We start from the raw sequence: 24,571 nt of genomic DNA on the forward strand, positions 1-24,571 counted from the left end.
CTGTACATCCCTCAGGTAGATCCAAAGTGAATTCCCATCTCTTCATTATCTTCACCTCTGAAGGGAAAGCTAGGACACTGCTTCAGTCCCTCTCTATGCCCATTTCCTAAGTGGACATATTTCCATAAGAGTCCTAATCCAGGTCTCTTTATTTCTTTATCTGAAATTTTTCAAATGTTGCAGTGTTCAAGTTTTGCAACAATATGCTCCATATTATACACATAAGCATCCTAACTTGATTCCCCTCCTTTTATCAAGGTCCAAGGAATGATGCTAAAGCTGAAACTCCAGTACTTTGGCCACCTCATGCAAAGAGTTGACTCATTGGAAAAGACTCTGATGCTGGGAGGGATTGGGGGCAGGAGGAGAAGGGGACGACAGAGGATGAGATGGCTGGATGGCATCACTGACTCAATGGACGTGAGTCTGAGTGAACTCCGGGAGTTGGTGATGGACAGGGAGGCCTGGTGTGCTGCGATTCATGGGGTCTCAAAGAGTTGGACACAACTGAGCGACTGATCTGATCTGAAACAGATACACAGAGCTTCAGTTGCTAACAAGATATAATAATTAACTTGATTCCTTAAACCATTGCCAAATGTAAAGTTTAGAAGTATTATTTAAACTTCTATATTATTTTATACACAATATTCTGATAGAATGAAATCTAATTTGACAGAAAGTTTATTTTTTAAAAAAATGAAACAAATTCTATTTTGAGGCTTCTAAAATGGAAATCTTGTGACCAACTTTAACATATTTTAGCACATCAATTAATGCTAAAATACAAAAGAGTGGCTGTACCTCTGTATGCCTACAAGGGTTCCCAAATAGTGTAATTATTATTTAATTCTTTAGATACACTTCTTTTTCAATAAGGAAGACAAGTTTATAAAAAAGGGGTAAAATATAAATGAAAAAAATTGCCAGCTAGGTCAACTATTTTATAAATATAAGCCTTGGTATGTGAAAATAATATATGTTGATATTGAGATCAAGGGATGTGGTATGAGTAACACTGAAAACAATAAATCAAAGATATAGCAAGGAGTTAAAAAATGTAAGTCAATGCTGAACATCTAAACTTACAACAAAAGCAAGCATATCAGTGTTGCTAAATTCATAATATCTAACTCTTCAGAAGAGGTTAGAAAGCAAGAAAAATTTAAAAATATTATTAAAGTTATCTTTTAAAATGCTGAAATTGCCACAAGTAAGACAAGCATTTTCATAACCATTTCCCCCTATTTTCTCAAAAGAAAAATAATCCAACATTCTATTCCAGAAAACACAGCGTCACAACATTTGATTCATCCACCAAATGTTTCTTGCAAATTATCATAGTTCTCATCATCCTAACTGCAGACTTATTTACAATTTCATGCCTTGAAATCCATAAGAAAGTACCATATGGAAGCCAACAGAAGCAGGAGTGATTTAGCTGTGCCCAGGTTACACCAAATGGATGCAGGTTCATGGGTTTAACTTTTTCTTTAAATATCAAACATTTTAAGCTTTTATCCTATCCAGACAAATCCCATGATCTTTATAATATTTCTGTGGCTGTCTAGAAACAGGAGACTTATAAATAGAGGTTTCTGTTTTCTATCATATTTTTCTAGATTCCATCCTTCTAATTTGAGCTTTAATTACTACTCACCATCTAATCTTATGAAAACGTATCCTATGTCTTTCTGGTTTTCCACAATTATGGCACAGCTTGTTCACCTTTATTCCTGCAAATACTACTGCTGTATGGTCACTATGCATTATAAGTTCAGAAAAACTTTATGGACTGGATATATTCACTTCACCAGATGGAACAGAATAAACATCCAGATTAAAATGCAGATCCTAAGCCTCACGACTACTCTCCACAGGGTCTTCTTATGTATTGGCCATGGATCTGTTGAGGTCCAGCCTCATGAGAGATTTCTGGGCTCCTTTCTCTCCCATGTCCTGTTCTCTGAATTACAAACATTGCAAGCATTCCAAAAACTAATTTTTAAATTTTGTGAATGAAGAAACATTCTTAGTCACCAATCTTCTCCCCAGTATACTAGCCCAAAAGGCATTATCTTTCCCATAAACAACTATAACAAAACCCCTGATGAACTGTTTTCCTCAAAAATTTAAATAAAATTAAAAAAGAGCAATATGCACTCTGAGAAAAATTCATGTAACAACCTGAAACAAAGCATACTCAGATTAAAAACTAGGATAGTTTTTCCTGTGCCACGTTTACATAAACAAAATTAAAGAGATACAATAGAAGCCAAGTATATTGAGAAAAGTAGTCTTGAAATCAGAAACCTAAACTTATTCTAGACTATTTCATTAAAAACACATATGATTGTAAAAAAGTCATTAACCACTCTATGTAATGACCATATAATGAATACATTTTGACAATCCATTACATGCAGATAACAAAATCCTTTGTCAAAGGAGGCATTCACAGTGCTTACAGATACAAAGTGGGTTATACTTAACAGTCACTATAAAGTCTTCCACTTCAGAAATTAAAAGTGATATAATCTTGCTCAATGAAGCCTGGAGAGATGGAAAGAGGAAACATTCTCAGATTCATACTTCTAATGGCAATTGGCAGATAAGACATCCCCCGTGACATTATGTCACCCTCAGTTTCAGTCACTCAGTCATGTCCGACTCTTTGTGACCCCATGGACTGCAGGACACCAGGCATCCCTGTCCAACGTGAACTCCTGGAGTTTACTCAAATTCATGTCCATTGAGTCGGTGATGCCATCCAACCATCTCATCCTCTGTCGTCCCTTTCTCTTCCTGCCTTCAATCTTTTCCAGCATCAGAGTCTTTTCCAATGAGTCAGTTCTTTGAATCAGGTGGCCAAAGTATTGGAGTTTCAGCTTCAGCATCAGTCCTTCCAATGAATATTCAAGACTGATTTCCTTTAGGATGGACTGGTTGAATCTCTTTGCAGTCCAAGGGACTCTCAAGAGTCTTCTCCAACACCACAGTTCAAAAGCATCAGTTATGTCACCCTAGTGTTCCTTAATTTGATGATTTGTTGACCAGTCTTCAATTTCCACAGGTAAAGGTAAGTTCAGACTAATGCAGAAAATATATTATAATAAATAATTTGATAAATAAACAAAATGATTATAATGAATGATAAAATGATAAATGTTCTTCTTAGTAGTATTAATAAATGGGAACATGTGAGGAAAGGAAATTATGCAAATGGTAAATAAGGAGAGAAGTCTACTCTGTGATAAGTTTAAATAAATTGAAATGTCAAAAAAGTCTTTCATATGATACAAAATAGAATAATAAGAGTGCTAATAAGATCATTAAAATTACAAAGAGAATATCCCTATCCTGTGATTTTCTGCACAAAAAGGTGTTGTCTCTAATCAAAACTGTATTCCACTTACAGTTTTTCTCAGAGCAGTTTTCACATCTTTGTTTCTCAAACTGTAGATTAAGGGGTTCATCATAGCAACCACATTGGTATAAAAGAGAGAAGAGACTTTTTGCTCATCCAGAGACCCAGCAGACGATGGTTTAAGATACATAAATGCACATGATCCAAAGAAGAGAGAAACAGCAATGATGTGGGAAATACAGGTGCTGATGGCTTTGGACCTGCCCTCTGTGGAGCTGATGTGGAAGATGCTGGAGAAAATGAGGCCATAAGAGATAAAGATGGTGAGACTGGGCACAGTGATGTTGATGCCCACCACAGTGAAAACAACCAACTCATTGACATAGGTACTTGTACAGGAGAGCTGAAGCAGAGGATGAATATCACAGAAATAATGGTTGATGGTGTTTACATCACAGAAGGTCAGTCTCAGCATGCATCCAGTATGAGCCATGGCACCAGAAAATGCCATTAAGTAGGAACCAAGCATAAGGGTGGAACACACTTTAGGGGACATAACAACATTATACAAAAGTGGGTTACAGATGGCTACATAGTGGTCATAGGCCATTGATGTCAGCACATAGATTTCAGAAATAACAAAAAAAACAGAAAAAGTACAGCTGAGTCATGCACCCCATGTAAGAAATAATATTCTTCTTTGATATGAAGTTAATCAGCATTTTGGGTGTAAACACAGAAGAGTAACAGAGATCTATGAAGGACAAGTTTAAAAGGAAAAAGTACATGGGGGTGTGTAGATGTGAATTTAGCAAAATTAAGATAATCAAGCCCAGGTTCCCAATCACAGTGACTATGTACATTCCTAGGAACAGGAAGAACAAGGGGAGTTGTAGATCTGGTTGGTTTGTTAAACCCATCAAAATGAACTGAGTCACGAAAGACCCATTTCCAGGAGCCATTCTTCTCTAAAGGAATCTGTGGATATAGGAAAAAGAGTCCCATTAGAGAGCAACTCACCTCATCCAGTGCCCCATTCTCCAAAACAGAATACACACTGCGAACGCCTGACACTATCCTGACTCAGTCCCATACAGTCTGCCTTTTCCATTATCAGGATACAGAGTGATGTGGACTCACCTATATAGAGTTTCTATAAGCCAAATATAGCAAAGTAGATCACAATCATACTAGAGAGGGAAGACAAGAGATGCCATATGCAAATATACCCTCTGGAAAAACCCAGGGAAAAGAAGGATGGACAAGGATGCAACTCTTCTACTCTCTTCTCAGCATTCTCTCATTCCCCTGAACTCTTCCCTCACCAGTACAATTGGAGGCAGTGACCCTAGCAACCTGGCGCTGGCTTATCATGGAGATACACCTTATGTGGCAGGAACCAAGAACACTGTTTCTAAACCAAGATGAGGGGACCCGAGTCTAGGAGAATTGTTACCAACCTTGTCACAGAGTAAAAATCATAAAGGAAGAAGAGTGAGAGATCTACCTACTTAGAGGAAATTTCCTGACTGATATGTCCTTTGAGCCCCTCTAATATTCTCTGATTCCTCTCCAACAGATATTTCTAGAAGTTTACTTGCATCTCAGCTACACAAGACAAGAAAGAATGGACATATAATAGGTCCCTGAACTTTGAACACCAAACAACGAATAAATATTATAAATTAAATTCAGAAACTCACCCAACTTTCATCTTAAAACTGCAGGACTGTCTCCCTTACCCTATGTCTTTACCCTGTTGGTTCTGGAAATGTCATTTCACACTCTCCAGACTTGATCCCATTGATTTCAGGGGAGAGGAGCTAGACATTAATTCATCTATGCCCTGGAAATCTTTCTAAGCTTCTATAATTTCTGATATCTTCAGTGTTTTCAAGCAACAGAAGAAAAATAATCCTTTTATTATCATACTTGCCACTTGATCAGACACAGATTTAATGTGAGTGCAGTGATGTAATGCACTTGGTGAAAAGCAGGTTAGAAGCTTGCATGGTCTCCTCCCCAGGGTGTAGATTATATGTACAATATGGAATAAGGAAATTATGGATCCTGGTTCATGATCTGTCTTTAGTTCCTTAGGGGCTCACTCTTCCACTCATTTTTGCTTTACTCTGGGGACTGTACATCCCTCAGGTAGATCCAAAGTGAATTCCCATCTCCTCATTATCTACACCTCTGAGGGGAAAGCTACTATATTGTCTCATTTCCCTCTTTATTCACATTTACTAAATGGACCTATTTATACAAAAGACCTACTTCAGGTTTCTTTATTTCTTTATCTGAACACATCAAATGTTGCAGCAACTAATTTCAGTTGTTCTCTTTGTGAGATGTCTATGAAATAATTTGCAATATAGTATAGCCCTTCTATAGTTTATATTTTTAACATAGTCCTGAAATTTCTACCAGACTCTCCTGCTGCCTAATTTTCTGTAACATTTCAGTAAGTGAAGTTATCAATTCTTCTCATCATAGAAAAGAGTATGGGTTATGAGTTAGAGAGTGCTATGAATCCTACCTTCCTTCTTCCACTTTTACACACTATAACCCTTTGGAAAAGTTATTGAATCCCTTGGTTCTCCTATGTAAAATAAGGAATGTAAAAATAGCATCTCTTTCATTGAGCTGTTGTGTTAATCAAATGAAAAAAAAATCTAAAATGGTTGGGCCAGTATTGGCATATGAGTGTCAAGAAAAGTCAGCTGTTATTACTTATGTTCTCATAAATTTCAGTAGATTCTCTTTCACAATACTCATCAGACTTTTCCCCTTTAATTCATGCTTTTCTATAAACTGTATATTCTATGAGGACAAACATCTATTCTCTCTTGTTAACTATTTGGATCCTGAAACTAAGAACAATTTTGGAACAATGCTGAGAACACAGAAAGAATTCAATGAATACTTCTGAAACTTAGAAAAATGGTAATGAAACTCATCTTATTTTTATCTAAGAGCTTTCAGAATACATTCAAAACTTCTCTTGTGCTAAACCACAACATCTGCAACCACAGTGACCTGCACCCATCTGTCCCCAGCCACCGCACAACTTCTGGCTTTATGATTAAACTGAACTAGTGTAATATTGAACTATAATAGCTCCTAACTATTATTTTCACATTTTCCCACATATTCACTCTTATTTGGTCATGAATAATGCTACTAGATAACGTCTGAAAACACGGCTCTGTCCCTCCCTAGTTCAAGAACTTTCAGTGGTTCTCCATTACCCACTTGAAAATTGAAGCTATGTAGTAAAAACGTAATTCTCAAAACTATGATTAAGGTTTGGTTAAAATTCAAGAAGAAACTGAGTCAGAGTTAACTTTGATGAGAAGCCTGAAAGTACCATTCTGATTAGTATCTTGCACACTTTAAATATGGTACAAAACTTTAACTTTATCAAAAACATAAAAAAGTAAGTAGGAGAATGTTTACTTAACAAAAACCATTCAATTGTCTTGGGAGATTCAACCCATTTTAGAAATATATATGTTTTTGTGTGAAAAATAAACCTACATGAGTCTATCTTTAAACACACTACTTATATTGAGTGGAAGGAGGGAGAAGAATATCATTCTAAGATAATGGAGTGTTCTCTCTCTTATTGATAGAAAAGCATCAAATGCTCAAAAATATGCCTTCAAAATGCTCCAGAAAAGAGGGCATCCACAAACAAAATAATGGCTTGTGCAGCTACCAAAATTATAGAATTTGTTTGTTTGTTTTTAGTGGGGCAAAACTTAAAAGGGAGATGGAAGAAACCACTAGGCACTGAATTTCTGAAGGACGAAAATTAAAATCATGCCATGTGAATATAAGCTTCTTTGAAACATCTTCTTAGTTCTCTATGTCTTGTTTAGAATCTTCCCAATATATTGTATAATATTTTAAATCACTAGCTAGCTAAATTAGGAAAGAAAATATATATTCATGGTGCAACATTTTGGAAAAGAATCCACTTTCACAGCAATTTAGAAAAAGTTCTGTCCTGGTTGATGGGCAAAGGAGAAACCAAGGGCTTACAAGGTTGACTCTAAGATTGAACACCTTCAGCAGAACCGTAACTTCCCTCAAAACCTGTCAGTGCCAGTCACACAACTCAAGAAAGGAAGAACTACAAAGAGATCAAACCAGTCAGTCCTAAAGGAACTCAGTCTTGAGTATTCATTGGGAGGACTAATGTTGAAGCTGAAGCTCCAATACTTTGGCCACCTGATGTGAATAATGGAATCATCAGAAAGGATGCTAATGCTGGGAAAGACTGAAGGCAGGAGCAGAAGGGGACGACAGAGGATGTGATGGCTGGATGGTATCACCAAATCGATGCACATGAGTTTGAACATGCTCCAGGAGTTGGTGTGGACAAGGAAGCCTGGAGTGCTGCAGCCCATGGGGTCTCAAAGAGTGAGACACAACTGAGCAACTGAACTGAACATTTAAAACACTCTGGCTTGTCTTTTGGACTCTGTGGGAGAAGGAGAGGGTGGGATGATTTGGGAGAATGGCATTGAAATATGTATAATATCATATATGAAACGAGTCGCCAGTCCAGGTTCGATGCACGATACTGGATGCTTGGGGCTGGTGCACTGGGATGACCCAGAGGGATGGTTTGGGGAGGGAGGAGGGTTCAGGATGGGGAACACATGTATGCCTGTGGCGGATTCATTTTGATGTTTGGCAGAACCAATACAATATTGTAAAGTTTAAAAATAAAATAAAATTAAAAAAAAAATAAAAAATCATATTAAAGTATAATAAAAAAAAAAAATACTCTGGCTTGATTCCCCCTCCACTCAAAAGAAGTCCAAACACAGAGATGCACAGTTCCATTGTTAACTGAAACAATTCCATTGCTAACTGATTAATTTGCTGAACAATCAGCAAAGTTGCCTCCTTTACAATGTTACTACAGGTATTATTACAAATTGTATTTTAAGTTACTTATAATTTTTTCAAATTAACCAAAGACATAAATTACTCATTTTAAAGAGTAGTTCTTTTATGTAAATGAACAGATTTCATTCTAATTTTGAGGGTCATGAAATGAAAGATTAGTGCCAGGCTTAGTTCACTCCTAGGGATACTCAAATTTTTACAAAATACATAATAGAGCACATGCAGCTGTATGCTATAGGTTTCCAAATGACCCAGTTAATTTCACTTGTTTAGATACATTTCTTTCCATTCAAAAAAAAAAAAAAGTTTATAGAGGGAAACATGAGTTTAAACAAAAAAAACCACAAAACTCTAACCAAGATCAACAATATTATGTAAATAGAACTTGTTAAGGAAAAATCAGTCATGTTCATATTGCAATCAGGAGATGAAATATGAGTGGTCATCTAAAAATATCAGCCAAGGATTAAGTTATGCTGAACATCTCAAACAAAAACAAGTCAAAAATCAGCTTCGCCAAATTTCAAAATACATAAATACGGACTGGAGATTAAGAAGAGTGTTTAGTAATTAATATTTTTCAAAATATCTTAGAAAATGATTACAGGGTCACTGATACAGCATGTTGAGGATTTTTAAAGTAGCACACTTTTGCTTTCAAAAAGTAATCCAACATTCATGTCATAACTTGCTTTACTCTCCAAATTTTTCTTTCACATTGGCATTATTCTCCCAGCTGCAATTTAATGTTTCTGTACCTAAAACTCCAATGAATGTAGCACACAGAGGCCAACAAAACCAAGAATAATCTACTTGTTCAAAAGGCATCTAGTCCTGTTGGTTTAACATTTTAAATCATAAATAACTTAAGCTTTCATCTTATATAGAGAAATTCTGTTATCTCAGTAGTGTCTAGGGTCCTGCACAAGGAGTGAGTCCATAGGTAAAGGTTTTCTACTGAAATAGAATAACATTATCAGGAGTGTATAGAGTATACTGAAGAATAATATACTTGACTTGAAGTCAAAATGATAAGACTTTAGTCTACAATTTTTCTTTCTAAAGCTGTGTAACTTTAAGTAAATCATTATCCACTCTTGGCTTCACTTTCGCACCCATGCAAAACATGTATTTTGATGACTGGTTATGTGTCAGTTCTACTTACAAAGGTGAAAAATAAAACTCTTTGCTAAAAGAAGTTTAACACTAAAGGTTTACATATGGGAAATGGGTATCCTTGATACTCTTAGAACCATCAATCTCTGGTATTTCAAGAAGGTATATTATTGCTAAGTGAAATATGGAAAGATAAGAGTAGAAACAGAGTATCTTACTTATCCTTCTTATTGCAAGTTGACAGATTAAAAATAACCCATGTGATAGGTTTCAGTCTAATGTTATGTAATTCATTATTTGGAGGCCATTCATCTTTTCCCAGTGCAAAAATAATTTCAAAAAGATAAGGAAAAAAGATAATATATTCACTATTTAATGTTATTACTATGCAAGAAAAAGAGATGATATGTATTTTTAAAACGCTAAGAAAAACATATAAAAATGGAAATAAATTATTCAAACAGGATTTAAATTTCTTTAAGATACTAGGTTAAAAAAAGGTAATAAAAAATATGGTAAGAAGGTTTCCATTAAAATTAAAAACAATATATCACAATAAAAGTTACTTGTGCACACAGACAGTTCTAATTAAAACTGTCTCCTACTCAGAGTTTTTCTCAGAGCAAGTTTAACATCTTTGTTCCTCAAGCTGTAGATTAATGGGTTCATCATAGGAATCATATTGGTGTAAAAGACGGAAGAGATTTTCCCCTCATCCATAGACACGGCAGAAGGTGGTTTGAGATACATGAATGCCCCTGATCCAAAGAAGAGAGAAACAGCAATGATGTGCGAACTGCAGGTGCTGAAGGCTTTGGACCTGCCCTCTGTGGAGCTGATGTGGAGGATGTTGGTGAGGATGAGACCATAAGAGACAAAGATGGTGAGACTGGGCACAATGATGTTGATGCCCACTACAATAAACACTTCCAGCTCACTGACATAGGTACTTGTGCAGGAGAGCTCAAGCAGAGGGAGAATGTCACAGAAATAATGGTTGATGGTGTTTACATCACAGAAGGTCAGTCTCAGCATGCATCCAGTGTGAACCATGGCACCAGAAAATGCCATCAAGTAGGAACCAAGCATAAGGCTGGAACACACTTTAGGGGACATGGCACCATTATATAAGAGTGGCTTACAGATGGCCACATAGCGATCATAGGACATTGATGTCAGCACATAGCATTCAGAAATGCTAAAAAAACAGAAGAAGTAGAGCTGTGTCATGCACCCCATGTAAGAAATAATATTCTTCTTTGATAAGAAGTTAATCAGCATCTTGGGTGTAAATACAGAAGAATAACAGAGGTCTACGAAAGACAAATTAAATAGGAAAAAGTACATGGGGGTGTGTAGGTGTGAATTCAGTGCAATTAGTGTTATCAATCCCAAATTTCCCAGCACAGTGACCATGTACATTCCTAGGAACAGGAAGAATAGAGGGAGTTGGAGATCTGGCTGGTTGGTTAATCCCAACAGAATGAATTTGGTCACAAAAGAGCCATTTCCAGGAGCCATTCTTCCCCAAGGTGATCTGTGAGCACAGAAAAAAAAAGGTTACATCGAGAACAATGTTTTCACACAGTATCTCCTCTCACAAGTGTGCTGTTTGGGCTGGAGATATCTGAGAGTAACCCAGCCTGGACTCATGGAATTGTCTTACCTACTCTCTCATGGAATTGTGTTACCATTATCCTGAAACTGAGTGACAGGGAATTTCGCTTTTTGGTGTCTTTATAAACTAAGTAAGAAAGAGTATCAAAACTTAGCCTACAGAAGAAAGAAACCACTGCCCTGTGCAGACTTGACTGCTTGGGATAAAAAACAAACAGTGGATAAAGGAGAGGTTTGGACGAGGACTGACTCATTCTTCCCACATCTCAACATTTCTCCTTTCGCTTGGGGTCTCCCCTCACCATTAAGACTATGGGCAGAGACTCTAGCAATCAGGTGCTGGCCTTTAAAGCAGATTAGACTGGTGGGGTGAGAACAAAGGAAATTACTTCTTAACTAAAACTAAATGGCCAGAGTCTATGAGAGGTTAACTCTTCACCCCACATTACAGAGTAAAAGCTGTAACTGTAGATGAGTGAGACTTCCGTCCATGGAGAGGGAACTTACTGACTGATCTAACACATGCTTTTAGGCCCCTAGTGTCTCTGAGTGTTCACTGATCCATGTCTTGAATAGACATTTTTCTAAGTTTTATTTGAGTCTCAAGGTGCTAAATTGGAAATAAACTGTGATATCTTAGATCTTTGAACTTCAATTTCAAACAAGAAGGACATGAATAAATGGAATTCAGAAACTCACCTTCCTTTCTCCAGAAAACCCGAGGTCATTGGTTTACCCTCTGGGCTTAGTAGGGCAATTTCAGGTTCTGAAGCTCTGGTTCCTTTGATTCTTAAGAGAATGCGGCTCACATATATTTTCTGATTTGACTTCAAAATCTTTTAGAAATATAGATCATAATTTCTGTTTATGACTTTCAGTCCACTCAAGCAGCAGAGAAAAATAAGCATTCTTATTATTATTTTTGCCACTTGGTAAGTCACAGATTTAATGTGAGGGTGATGCTATAATGTACTCAGTTATAAATGTGGCAGAAGTTTATTCAGTCTCTTCCCCAGGGAAACACTCTATGTATAATAGGGACCTGGGGGGATTGCATTTGCATCCTGTACCTTAATCTGTCCTTTGTCCCTTAGAGATTCAATAGTTTACTCAAGTTTTCCTTTCACTTAGGGATTGTCCATTCACCAAAGAAGAGCCAAATCTCCCATTTTCTGTGCATGTAGATTACAGAAATGAAGAGGAAGCCCTAGTCTCTTTTTTCCTACAAAAAACAGCTGATTCAAAAACAATTTATGTACCGAATATGTAGGATTCAGAAACTTGTTAAGAGAGTCTTTCACCCAGTTCATGGAAAAAGATATACCACACAAATAGAGACCAAAAAAAAGCAGGAGTAGCAATACTCATATCAGATAAAATAGACTGTAAAACAAAGGCTGTGAAAAGAGACAAAGAAGGACACTACATAATGATCAAAGATCAATCCAAGAAGAAGATATAAAAATTATAAATATATATGCACCCAACATAGGAGCACCGTAATATGTAAGACAAATGCTAACAAGTATGAAAGGGGAAATTAATAATAACATAATAATAGTGGGAGACTTTAATACCCCACTCACACCTATGTGTGATCAACTAAATAGAAAAGTAACAAGGAAACACAAACTTTAAATGATACAATAGACCAGTTAGACCTAATTGATATCTATAGGACATTTCACCACAAAACAATGAATTTCATCTTTTCTCAAGTGCACACGGAAACTTCTCCAGGATAGATCACATCCTGGGCCATAAATCTAACCTCAGTAAATTCAAAAAAAATTGAAATCATTCCAAGCATCTTTTCTGACCACAATGCAGTAAGATTAGATCTCAATTACAGGAGAAAAACTATTAAAAATTCCAATACATGGAGGCTGAAAGACACACTGCTGAATAACCAACAAATCACAGAAGAAATCAAAAAAGAAATCAAACTTTGCATAGAAACAAAGGAAAATGAAAACACAACAACACAAAACCTGTGGGACACTGTAAAAGCAGTGCTAAGGGGAAGGTTCATAGCAATACAGGCATACCTCAAGAAACAAGAAAAAAGTCAAATAAATAACCTAACTCCACACCTAAAGTAACTAGAAAAGGAAGAAATGAAGAACCCCAGGGTTAGAAGAAGGAAAGAAATCTTAAAAATTAGGGCAGAAATAAATTCAAAAGAAACCATAGCAAAAATCAACACAGCCAAAGCTGGTTCTTTGAGAGGATAAATAAAATTGAAAAACCACTAGCCAGACTCATCCAGAAATGAGTCCTAGCAAATCAGTGCTGGTGCTGTGCTTACTCACTCAGTCTTGTCCAACTCTTTGTGACCCCATGGACTGTAACCTGCCAGGCTCCTCTGTCCATGGGGATTCTACAGGCAAGAATACTGGAGTGGGTTGCCATGCCCTTCTCCAGGGGATTTTCCCAACCCGGGGATCGAACCCATGTGCCCCTCATTGCAGATGGATTCTTTATTATCTGAGAAACCAAGGAATCCCAAGAATACTGGAGTGGGTGGCTCATGCCTTCTCCAGGGGATCTTCTTGACCTAAATAGAACAAGGGTCCCCTGCATTGTAGGTGGATTCTTTACCACCTGGGCTACCAGGGAAGCCCAATTAACTGGCCTATCAATGACTCACTTATAGGAAAAATGTTCCCTCTGAGATTTTCTAATCCATCAATTCTCTACACAGTCTAGAAATTAACTCTTATTAAAGAGTAAAGGAACAATGGGTCTTCAGGTAAAAGCTTTCTTATAATTTAAATGGTTCTGAAATAACAATTTTCTTCTGTATCAGAACTTGAACAGTGCAAAAAGCTCAGGTTCTTGAGCACCCTCACCATTTTTGGTTTCCACACCGAGGTAGAGTTTATAGTGAGACTGTATCTCAGCCTGTTATATCTACCTCTATGTGGCCTTTTTCTCACCTTACAAGGTGAAGAAAGTGCTCAGCAAGTTTTCAGATCTTTTTCAGAGGTGATTGTTTCATATATAGCTGTAGAATCACTGCATTCATGGAGGGAGGTGAGCTCAGGATCTTCCTATGTTCCCATCTTGAACCACGTTCCCTAAAACTGGGCTTCGCTGATAGCTCAGTTGGTAAAGAATCCGCCTGCAATGCAGGAGACCCCGGTTCAATTCCTGGGTCAGCAAGATCTTCTGGAGAAGCAATAAGCTACCCACTCCAGTATTCTTGGGCTTCCCTTGTGGCTCAGCTGGTAAAGAATCCACCTGCAATGCAGGAGACCTGGGTTCGATCCCTGGGTTGGGAAGAACCCCTGGTGAAGAGAAAGGCTACCCACTCCAGCATTTTGGCCTGGAGAATTCCATAGACTGTATAGTCCCTGGGGTTGCAATGAGTCAGACATGACTGATTAGTTTTCACTTTCACTAAATGTATACAGTCAATTTTTTCTCAATAAAACTGCAAAAGTATGAAAAAGTTACTAAATAAGATATTTTATTTTTTTAATTTTATTTTATTTTTAAACTTTACATAGTTGTATTAGTTTTGGCAAATATCAAAATGAATCCACCACAGGTATACATGTGTTCCCTTATTTTTAAATGACAGAAAATGTATGGCCATCGGACTTCTACCACTTTACTACTGGTGGCCCAGTAGTAAAGATTCCACCTGCCAATGCAGGGGACATGGGTGCAATTTCCTGATACAGGAAGATTCCACATGTGCTGGTACAACTAAGTCCATTCACCACAACTACTGAGCCCTTGGGCCACAACAACTGAAGCCCATGCTCTAGAGTCCAAGTGAGGCAATTCCTGAGTTTGCGAGCCACAACTTGAGAGTAACCCCCACAGGCCACAACTAGAGATAGCCCAGATACATGTTTGGAAAAACTTAAGTATGGGATTCTGTCTCTTCAACTGTAAATTTAATGAAATTTAAACAGAGGTCAAGTGCTCTTAATTTTTAAAATTTAGTGTCACATTGATCTGGGCTGTTCTGACAACACTTTGAAGGCTTAGTACAATAAAAGGTAAAAATATCTTAATTTTTATATTGGTTTCATGATGAAGTGATAATATTTTGGCTCTATTGAGTTACAGGAATCACTATTGTAATTAACGTCACATCTTTCTCTTTTATCTTTTTAATTCGGCTAGCAGAAAATTTGAAATCACATGTAAAAGGACTTGAAGTATATTTAAATTGGATATTGCTATAACCACTCTTTTTTTTTTTTAATTTCCTTCCCATTTAGGTCACTACAGAGAATTGAATAGAGGTTTTTGTGCTATACAAGAGGTTCTCATTAGTTATCTATATTATACATAGTACTGTTTATATGTCAGTCCCAATGAACTAATTCATCCCACCTCCTCTTCTTATTTTTTTTGTTGTTGTTCAGTTTCCCAGCCTTGTCTGATACTTTGTGACCCCATGGACTATAGCATGCCAGGCTTCCCTGTCCTTCACTATCTCCCAGAATTTGCTCAAACTCATGTCCATCGAGTCGATGATGCCATCCAACCATCTCATCCTCTGTCATCCCCTTGTCATCATGTCCTAAAATCTTTCCCAGTATCAGTGTCTTTTCCAATGACCTCATTCTTTGCATCAGGTGGCCAAAGAATTGGAGTTTCAGCTTCAGCATCAGTCCTTCCAATGAGTATTCAGGGTTAATTTCCTTAGGATTGAGTAGTTTCATGTCCTTTTTGTCCAAGGGACTCTCTGCAACCCAATGAACTATAGCCCACCAGGCTCCTATGTCCATGGGGATTCTCTAGGCAAGAATATTGGAGTGGGTAGCCACTCCCTTCTCCAGGGGATCTTCCTGACCCAAGGATCGAACCCAGGTCTTCCATGTTATAGGATGATTCCTTACCTATCTGAGCCACCAAGGAAGCTTCTTCCCTTCTTAGTACCCATAAGTTTGTTCTCTACATCTGTGACTTTATTTCTTCTTTACCATTTTAACTAAAGGTAGTTAATCTCTGCCATTTTTCAGGATGTAATTTAAGAACTTTCTGGTCTGTGATTCAGAGAACCATTTTTGATAAAACTAGAAAACCGGACCTTCCAGCTCTGTTTAATACATAAGTATAGTCACATTCCATAGTTTACCTGATGGACTCTCAGTTGTGAAAATTTCAACAATTTCCCTTGTTACTTTTTTGCTCCATTCACATACGTTAAGAAAGCAAAACCAACTAAGAAAAACTATGCTGTGCAAGCAAAATACCCTGACCCTCTTTTGAAGGAAGTTCAAATAGACAGACATTGTACTTATTTCTAACTAAACTGTGTTCAAATTGCTCAACTCTCTGCTAAGTTATCTCTTTAGAAATGTCACCACTCTTTATTATAACAAATACTATTTAAACTATTTTATTAATTTTTTCCAATCAGTCAAAGACAAATTACTTTCAAGGAAACATTTTCTGTAAATGAAGCACATTTCATTTGCATTTTGATGTTCATGAAAGATTAGTAACTGGTTTTCAGCCACTCTTGCGACCACCTCAAATTATGATAGAACATATAATTTAGTGGACACACCTCTGTGATGTCCACAGATTTCTAAATAACACTGATATTATTTATACCTGTTTATATATACTTTTTTTTCAGCAAAGAAAACAAGTTTTTAAAAATGAAGAGTAAGTAAAAGAAAGGAAAAAAAGCAAAAAGCTGCAGCCAAGATCAACTATTTCACATAATTAGAACTTGTAAAGTTAAAATAAATTGTGTTATTATTGGAATCAGGGGAGGGGATGAGTGGTCTTTTTAAACTAAGACAGGATTTAACAATCACAACATCCAAAAAACTAACAGACAAACCAGTTATGCTGAATTTTAAAATAACTGAATAGTGAGTGGAGACTAGGAATGTGGCAAATGGTGAATATCATCAAAGGTATCTTAGAAAATATTTAAATTATCACTTGATACATTGAGTTGAGGGTTTTTAGAGTTTCCTTTTTTAACCTTTTTTCCCCAAAATGATAATAATTCAGGATCCTTTCCAGAAGTCATGGTCACAACTTGGTTCATTCATCCAATATTTTTTTTTTAATTTCTTTAATTTCTCATTGCCATACCAACTGCAGTTCAAGGTTTTCATACCTAAATATCCAAATGGAAATAGCATATGGAAGCCAACAAGAAGGTGTTATTTAGTAATTTCCAAGTACTCCAGTCCTGTGAGTTTAGTTTATTTTTTCTTTTACTTCAAGTAAATTATGCTTTTATCATCCAAATAAATTATGTGACCGCCACAATATATCTAGGGCCTTCCAGAATGGAGAAAGCAATAGGTAAGGGCTTCCATTATCTACCATTCTTTGTTCTAAATTCCTTTTTCTTAAATTGAGTTCCAGTTATCCCTAGCTATTTTATCTCCTGGGGCTTCCCAGGTGGCTCAGTGGTAAAGAATCTGCCTGTCAATGCAGGAGATAAAGGTTCCATCCCCAGGTTGGAAGATCCTCTGAAGAAGGAAGTGGCTACCCACTCCAGTATTCTTGCCTGGAAAATCCCATGGACAGAGGTGCCTGGCAGGCTAGAGTCCATCAGCTCGCAGAGTTGAATGTGACTTAAGCTACTGAAAAACAATTTTATCTCCTGAAGAGCTGTCCTTTCTCTACCTGCTTCCCCAAACATGACTATAACTTTTCCATCTTAATTTCCAAACACCACCAATGTATGGACACTGTACATTATAATTTTATCAAGGCTTTATGGACACTGGAATGTATTTATGATACTCAATGGGATATAAATTCAGATTGAAACTGTATCATGACCACTCCCAAGGAGAACCTCTTATTTACTGCCCATGTGTCTCTCTGAGTCCTGACATATTGCATGATTTAGGCTCCTTTTTCCCACATGTGCTGTTCCTGAATTACAGATAGTTGCAAACTTTCTAAATTCAAGTCTTTAATTTTTTTTTTCAGAAAAAGTAACTTCCTTGTTTGAACCAATCTGCTCCCCAATATATTAACCCCAAAGTTTTCCTAAGTCCCAAGAAAAAGAACAATCAAGCTATTTTTCGACAAAATAATTTTAAAAAGTAATAGCCACACTGAGGGAAATTCATTTATCATCTTGGGACAAGACAGAGTCACCTTTGAAATTAGCAGTGTTTTCTCATATTCCCCCATAACTGAAATAAAAGTAATAGAAGAAAGTAACAGCAAAATAGATTACAAAGTAGCAAACTTGAAATCAGGTTTTCTTTGTAAAGTTAGGTGACTTAAGTAAATCTAACCACTCTAACCTTAACTTTTGCATGCATACAATAAATGTAGTTTGATGACCTGTTATGTCTATGCTTGACTGTACAAAGGTTAAAAAAAAAACTCTTTGCCCTATCCTTGATAGTCATCATAGAACTTTTAAACTCTGGCATTCTTGAAAAGAGCATGAAAAGAGTAGAAATATTTAATTCATGCTTTTAATAGCAAGTGGCCAATAAAAACACCCTCAGTGATACAATGTCACTCTATTGTTGTAGAATGCCATTATTTGAAGACCATGCATAATGTTCCAAAGGAAAAAAAAAAAGAGTTCAAAAGTGACAACGAAATAAAAAGATGGAGACAATGTTATGATTTAATTAATGCTATTTCTAAACAGGAAAAAAAAAAAAAGTTAGAGAAGATATTTTGGTAATAGTGAGGAAAAAAAAAAAGACCCACTCCAAAAAGACTAGAAATTACTTATGAAAAAAGACTCAAGTTTCTTTTATCAGGTTAAGGAAAAAAATAGGATTAAAAGGCTGCCATAAATAATATATGATTTCAGCAAGAATCTCCTTGTCATATAACCAACTGCACAGACAGATACTCTTTGTTCATCACTATCTCATACTCAGGGTATTTTTCAGAGCAAGTATAATGTCTTTGTTCCTCAAGCTATAAATTAAGGGGTACAACAAGGGAACGGTGTTGGTATACAAGACAGAAGAGATTTTTCCCTCATCCTTGGACCCAGAAGAAAATGGTTTGAGATACACAAATGAACCTGATCCAAAGAACAAGGAAACAGCAATTCTGTGGGAATTGCAGGTGCTGAGGGTTTTGGGTTTTCCTTACATGGACTTGATATGGAGGATGCTAGAGAAGATGAGACCATAAGAGATAAAGATGGTGAGACTGAGCACAATGATATTGATGCCCACTGCAATGAAAAGTACTAGCTCATTGACATGGGTACTTGTGCAGAAGAGCTGGAGAAAAGGGAGCATGTCACAGAAAAAAAATGGCTGATGATGTTTGCATCACAGAAAGTCAGTGTCAACATAGAGTGTGAGCCATGGCACCAGAAAATGCCATCAAGTAGGAACCAAGCACAAGGCTGGAACACACTGTAGGGGACATGGCATTATACGAAAGCGGGTTACAGATGGCCACATAGCGGTCATAGGCCACTGATGTCAGCACATAGATTTCAGAAAGAGCAAAAAAACACAAAAAGTTAAGTTGGGTCATGAACCCCATGGAAGAAATAATGTTATTCTTTGATATGAAGGTAACCAGCATTTTTGGTGTAAACACAGAAGAATAACTGAGATCTATGAAGAACAAGTTAAAGAGGAAAAAGCACATGGAGGTGTGCAGATGTGAATTGATCCCAATTAAAGTTGCCACGCCCAAGCTTCCCAACACAGTGACTGTTGTATGTTACTAGGAACAGGAAGAGCAAGGGGAGTTGGAGATCTGGTTGGTCTGTTAATCCCAATAGAAGGAATTCAGTCACAAATGAACCATTTCCAGAAGCCATTCTTCTCTAAGAGAATCTGTGGACAGAGGAGAAAGAATTACACAGAGAAAAATTCAACTTTCCCACAACATCTGTTCTCCAAAGAATGCTGCATGCACTGGCAAGATCTGAGACCTGACCAATGTGGACCGTTGCCTATTTTACCATTATCATGGAACTGAGTGACATGGGCATTCCCTTGTTAGTCTTTATAAACTACAAGAGCAAAAAGTATCAAGACTTAGCCTACAGCATGAAGCACTTTGCTTCCTTATGCAAACATGACTGCTGTAAAATCCACAGGATTGTGGAGAAGTTTGGACAAAGACATAGTCACCCTTCTATCCCTCATCAATTCTTCCTTCACATGACGCTTCTCTTCACAGTAAAATTGGAGACAGCAACCCCACTAACCTGGTACTGACCAATACAGATTTGACTTGGTGGAGGGGGAATCAAGAGGATTTTCTAAACCAAAATTAAGGGACCAGAATCTAGGAGGGATTAAGTTACTGCTCCATGTCACAAAGTAAAAACCATAAATATGGAAGAGTGAGATGTCTTTGATGGAACTGATTGAGATAACACATTCTCTGAGCGAAATAATGTCTTTAAACTTTCCTGGCACCCTTCCTTTCATGTATCCTTCTGGCACCCTTCCTTTCATGTATCCTTCTGCCAGTTTTGCTGAATCCCAGGACTACAAAAATGAAAAAGAAAGTCATCTGTCTTAGCTCCCTGAACACTCATCACAAAAGGAGGGCATTAATATAAGTGGAATTCAGAAACACACCTTATTAGGCCATCAAACCATGCAATTGCCTTATCTGAGTTCTTACCCCATGTCTTAGAAGAGCAACTTCAGGCTCTGAGGCTTTCTTTCCTTTGTTTCTAAGAGGATGCAGCCTACACTTAATGTCTGATATGCCCCATAAATCTTTCAGAACTACAGCTCATAATTTTTGAGCAAATTGAGTTTTAATTATTATCATCTTTGCCACTTGGTAAGCCACAGAAGATTTCATGTGAGTGTAATGATGTCATACAATCAGTTATCCCAGGGTAGAAGCTTGCTCAGACACTTCCTCAGGAAAACATTCTAGGTGTAATAAGGACCTGAGGGGATTTTATTTACAAATATGACCATTATGTGTTTTTCATCACTTAAGGATTCAAATGTTTACTCAAGTTTTCCCTTCACTATAGGTATTATTGTCTTCCCTGGCAGTCCAGTGCTTAAGACTTTGAGCTTCCAAAGCAGGTGGCCGAGTTCAATCCCTGCTTGGGGAACTAAGATCCCACATGCCACGTGGCGCAGACAAAATACATTTTGGGCTTCCCTGGTGGCTCAGCTGGTAAAGAATTTGCCTGCAGTGCGAGAGACCTGGGTTCAATCCCTGAGTTGGGAAGATTCCCTGCAGAAGGGAATGGCTACCCATTCCAGTATTCTGCCCTGGAGAATTCCATGGACTGTATACTTCATGGAGTTGAAAAGAGTCAGACACAACTGAGTGACTTTCACTTTCATAGAGATTATACATCCCCCAAGGAAAAGCTGAAAATAAATTCCTGTTACCTATTCAGCAAGATGATAGAAAAGGAAGCCCTAGAACTATCTACCCACCATGAACACACTGATTCAGAAACATTTCAAGTACAGATTTCCTTTGTAAGAAATCCAGAGTCATTAAAAAGGTCCAGCTCCTAGTAATGTATGAAACCAGTTATACAGAAACTGTTAGGGAAATTCAGGAAATCCTCTTTTCATAGGACTTATTCTTCCAAAGAACCTTCAGGTTGGGACCAACTCCCCAGCTCTAGCTTCTCCCTGGGGAAGGAAAGGTATGCATTATGTGGCCAATGCTCCAACTTTTCTTCAGGCTGCGCAGGAGACTGGCTTCAAGACAGCCTGTGTGTCAGAAAGCACAGGGGACCCAGGATAAAGAATTAGTAGCTATCCTGGGTGAGAGAGAACCACCCAGGGCTGGAAGCCACCATAGCTCCCCCTCACCAGATCAGCTGAGAACAAAGTACTGAAAACCCCTCTCTCACAGCTTTCCCTGGAGAGGAAGGAAGTGCACCATACATCTCAGGACACAGCATATCTGGGGGCTGCATGTGGACTTGGCTTCGGTCTTGCTTGTTTAGACCACTGAGGGGACCACGCACACTTGGAATACCTGGAAGCCCACCAAGAACAAAGAGAGAAGGCTGAACTAACAGAAAGGTTGAGCAGTCCACACTGGCCAGGCTTATTAGTGCTTTCTCCAGCACAAGGCCAGCCCATGAAAATTAGGACAGGTGAGTGTTTTGTGCAACATGCAGACACCAAAGCAGAGTCAATGAAGATGAAAAATAGTAGAAATATTTTCCAAAAGAGTTTAAGATAAAGTACTCCAAACTGACTTTAATGGAATGGATATGTAAATTACCTGACACAGAATTCAAAAAAGTATCACGCTTACTGTAATCAGAGAATAATACATAAACAAAGTGAGAATTTCACAAAGATACAGAAAACTTAAAAATACTAAGCAGAAATCATGGAGCTGAAGAATAGAACAGAGAGAACATAGAATGTCACTCAGTCATGTCTGACTCTTTGTGACCCCATTGACTGCAGTCTGCTAGGCTCCTCTGTCTGTGGAATTCTCCAGGCAAAAATACTGGAACAGGTTGCTCCTTCTCCAGGGTATCTTACCAATCTAGGGATTGAACCCGCACACTGCAGGAGAATTCTTTACCATCTGAGCCACCAGGGAAGCCTAAAGAACATGTAAGTATGTATTTATTTACACACACACACATATTTAGTAGGGCTTCCCTAGTGGATCAGTGGTAAAGAATCCATCTGCAAAGGAGACATGGGTTCAATCCCTGGGTCAGGAAGATACACTGGAGGAGAAACTGGCAACCCATTCCAGCATTCTTTCCTGGGAAATCCCATGGATAGAGGGTCTGCTGGTCTAGAGTCCATGGAGTCACAGAAGAGTCAGACAAAACCTAGCGAATAAACAACATTTAGTGGGGAAAAACAGTATCATTTTTACCTATATAGCAGGGTACCCTTTGGAGAAGGCAATGGCACCCCACTCCAGCACTCTTGCCTGGAAAATCCATGGACGGAGGAGCCTGGTAGGCCGCAGTCCATGGGGTCGCAAAGAGTTGGACATGACCGAGTGACTTGACTTTCACTTCTCACTTTGATGCATTGGAGAAGGAAATGGAAACCCATTCCATTGTTCTTGCCTGGAGAATCCCAGGGACGGGGGAGCCTCGTGGGCTGCCATCTATGGGGTCGCACAGAGTCAGACATGATTGAAGCGACTCAGCAGCAGCAGCAGGGTACCCTTAGTAGTTAAAGAAAATACCAGACTCTCTGAAATTTGTCAAACTGCACAGAATAAGAAATAGTCACAATTCAAAACCCAGAACAATGACCTGTGCTACCACAAATATGGGATATTTTTTGCAAGGCAACTCTAAAGGGAGAAATATTGAAAAGATTAAAAGACATTGTATGATTCCATTTTGGCTGCTACAATAAAATCTGGGGCTTCTCTAGTGGCTCAGATGTTAAAGTATCTGCCTACAGTGTAGGAAACCCAGGTTCAATCCCTGGGTTGGGAAGATCCCCTGGAGAAGGGAATGGCAACCCACTCCAGCATTCTTGCCTGGAGAATTCCATGGGAATTCAGGACAGAGAAGCCTGGTGGGTTACAGCCCAAAGGGTGGCAAAGAGTCAGACATGACTGAAAACTAACACACACATGCACACACACACACACACACACACAGTAAAATCTACAGATTGGGGGGCTTCATAGAAAAGTAAAGTTTATTTCTCAAAGTTCTGGATCCAAGGAAGTCCAAGATCAAGGCCTTGGAAGATTCAGCGTCTGGTGAGATCCCTCTTCCCGGTTCACAGCCTGCCATTTCTTGCTATATCCTCTCAGGACCAAAGAGAAAGGAGACCTCTCTGCTGTCTCTTTTACAAAAGCACTGATCCCATGCATGAGCGCTCTATCCTTATGATGTAATCAACTACCACAGTTCTCACCTCCTAAGGCCGTCACTTAGGTTTCAACATATGAATTTCAGGAGGATACAAAATTCAGTCTATAGTAATCATCACTCAAAGATTACACATTCTGACATTTTAATTTTAGGTTTCACTTTGAATTTTTTCCTTCATTCTTTGTATCTACAACCTAAGATCTATGTTTCGGATCATTCCAGTATATCGCATGGGATTTTGAAAATGCTATACTCACACGATTAGATAGAATGGAGAAATTCATGATGTAGTATTTTGGGGAAAAAATCCAAATAAATACACAATTATTAATTATGTGAATTGCGATTAGATATTCCGCTGGGAAACTCCAGAGATGTTTGTGGTATTAAAAACAGACACCAGACTCTCTTCACAAGAATCATTTTAACAACCAAAACTTCCCATTTCAAAGCAAGTAGCCATGATTGAGGGATATTCTTTTAGTCAAATCTTGTCATATTTTGAATTTTTAAACATACAAAAAGAATAGAAATACTGGATGCAAAGGCAATGGATAATTGCATTTCTGGGCAACAGAACTTAGAAATGTGCCCTAGCAAATCCCAGTGTTACTGTACATGTATTATTAGAAGAGTAGTGCAGTTATCTGGGGTTTGCCCTACTATGAATATCAACAGTCCTATCAATGACCTATAGGAAAAAGGTTTTCTCTTAGATTTACTAGTTAATATAGATAAATTATCTACATAGCCTAAAACATAACTCTTGGCAAAGGAAAGAGAGAACACCA

General features: G+C 37.8%; 1 protein-coding gene and 2 pseudogenes across 1 annotated transcript; all 3 read right to left on the minus strand.

The window, feature by feature from the left end:
• Window positions 1-3,395: 3,395 nt before the first annotated feature.
• On the minus strand, window positions 3,396-4,329 carry LOC109554233 (olfactory receptor 8B3-like; annotated as a pseudogene).
• A 5,665-nt stretch (window positions 4,330-9,994) lies between these two features.
• Window positions 9,995-10,930, minus strand: LOC109554225 (olfactory receptor 8B8-like). The gene has a single exon (XM_019954546.2). It carries the CDS (start codon window positions 10,925-10,927, stop codon window positions 9,995-9,997), a length of 933 nt encoding a protein of 310 aa, XP_019810105.2. The 5' UTR covers window positions 10,928-10,930.
• A 7,931-nt stretch (window positions 10,931-18,861) lies between these two features.
• LOC109554061 (olfactory receptor 8B3-like) lies at window positions 18,862-19,784 on the minus strand (annotated as a pseudogene).
• Window positions 19,785-24,571: the final 4,787 nt, after the last annotated feature.

Source organism: Bos indicus, chromosome 29 (assembly GCF_029378745.1).
Source record: "Bos indicus isolate NIAB-ARS_2022 breed Sahiwal x Tharparkar chromosome 29, NIAB-ARS_B.indTharparkar_mat_pri_1.0, whole genome shotgun sequence".
Classification (NCBI taxonomy): Eukaryota; Metazoa; Chordata; class Mammalia; order Artiodactyla; family Bovidae; genus Bos; species Bos indicus.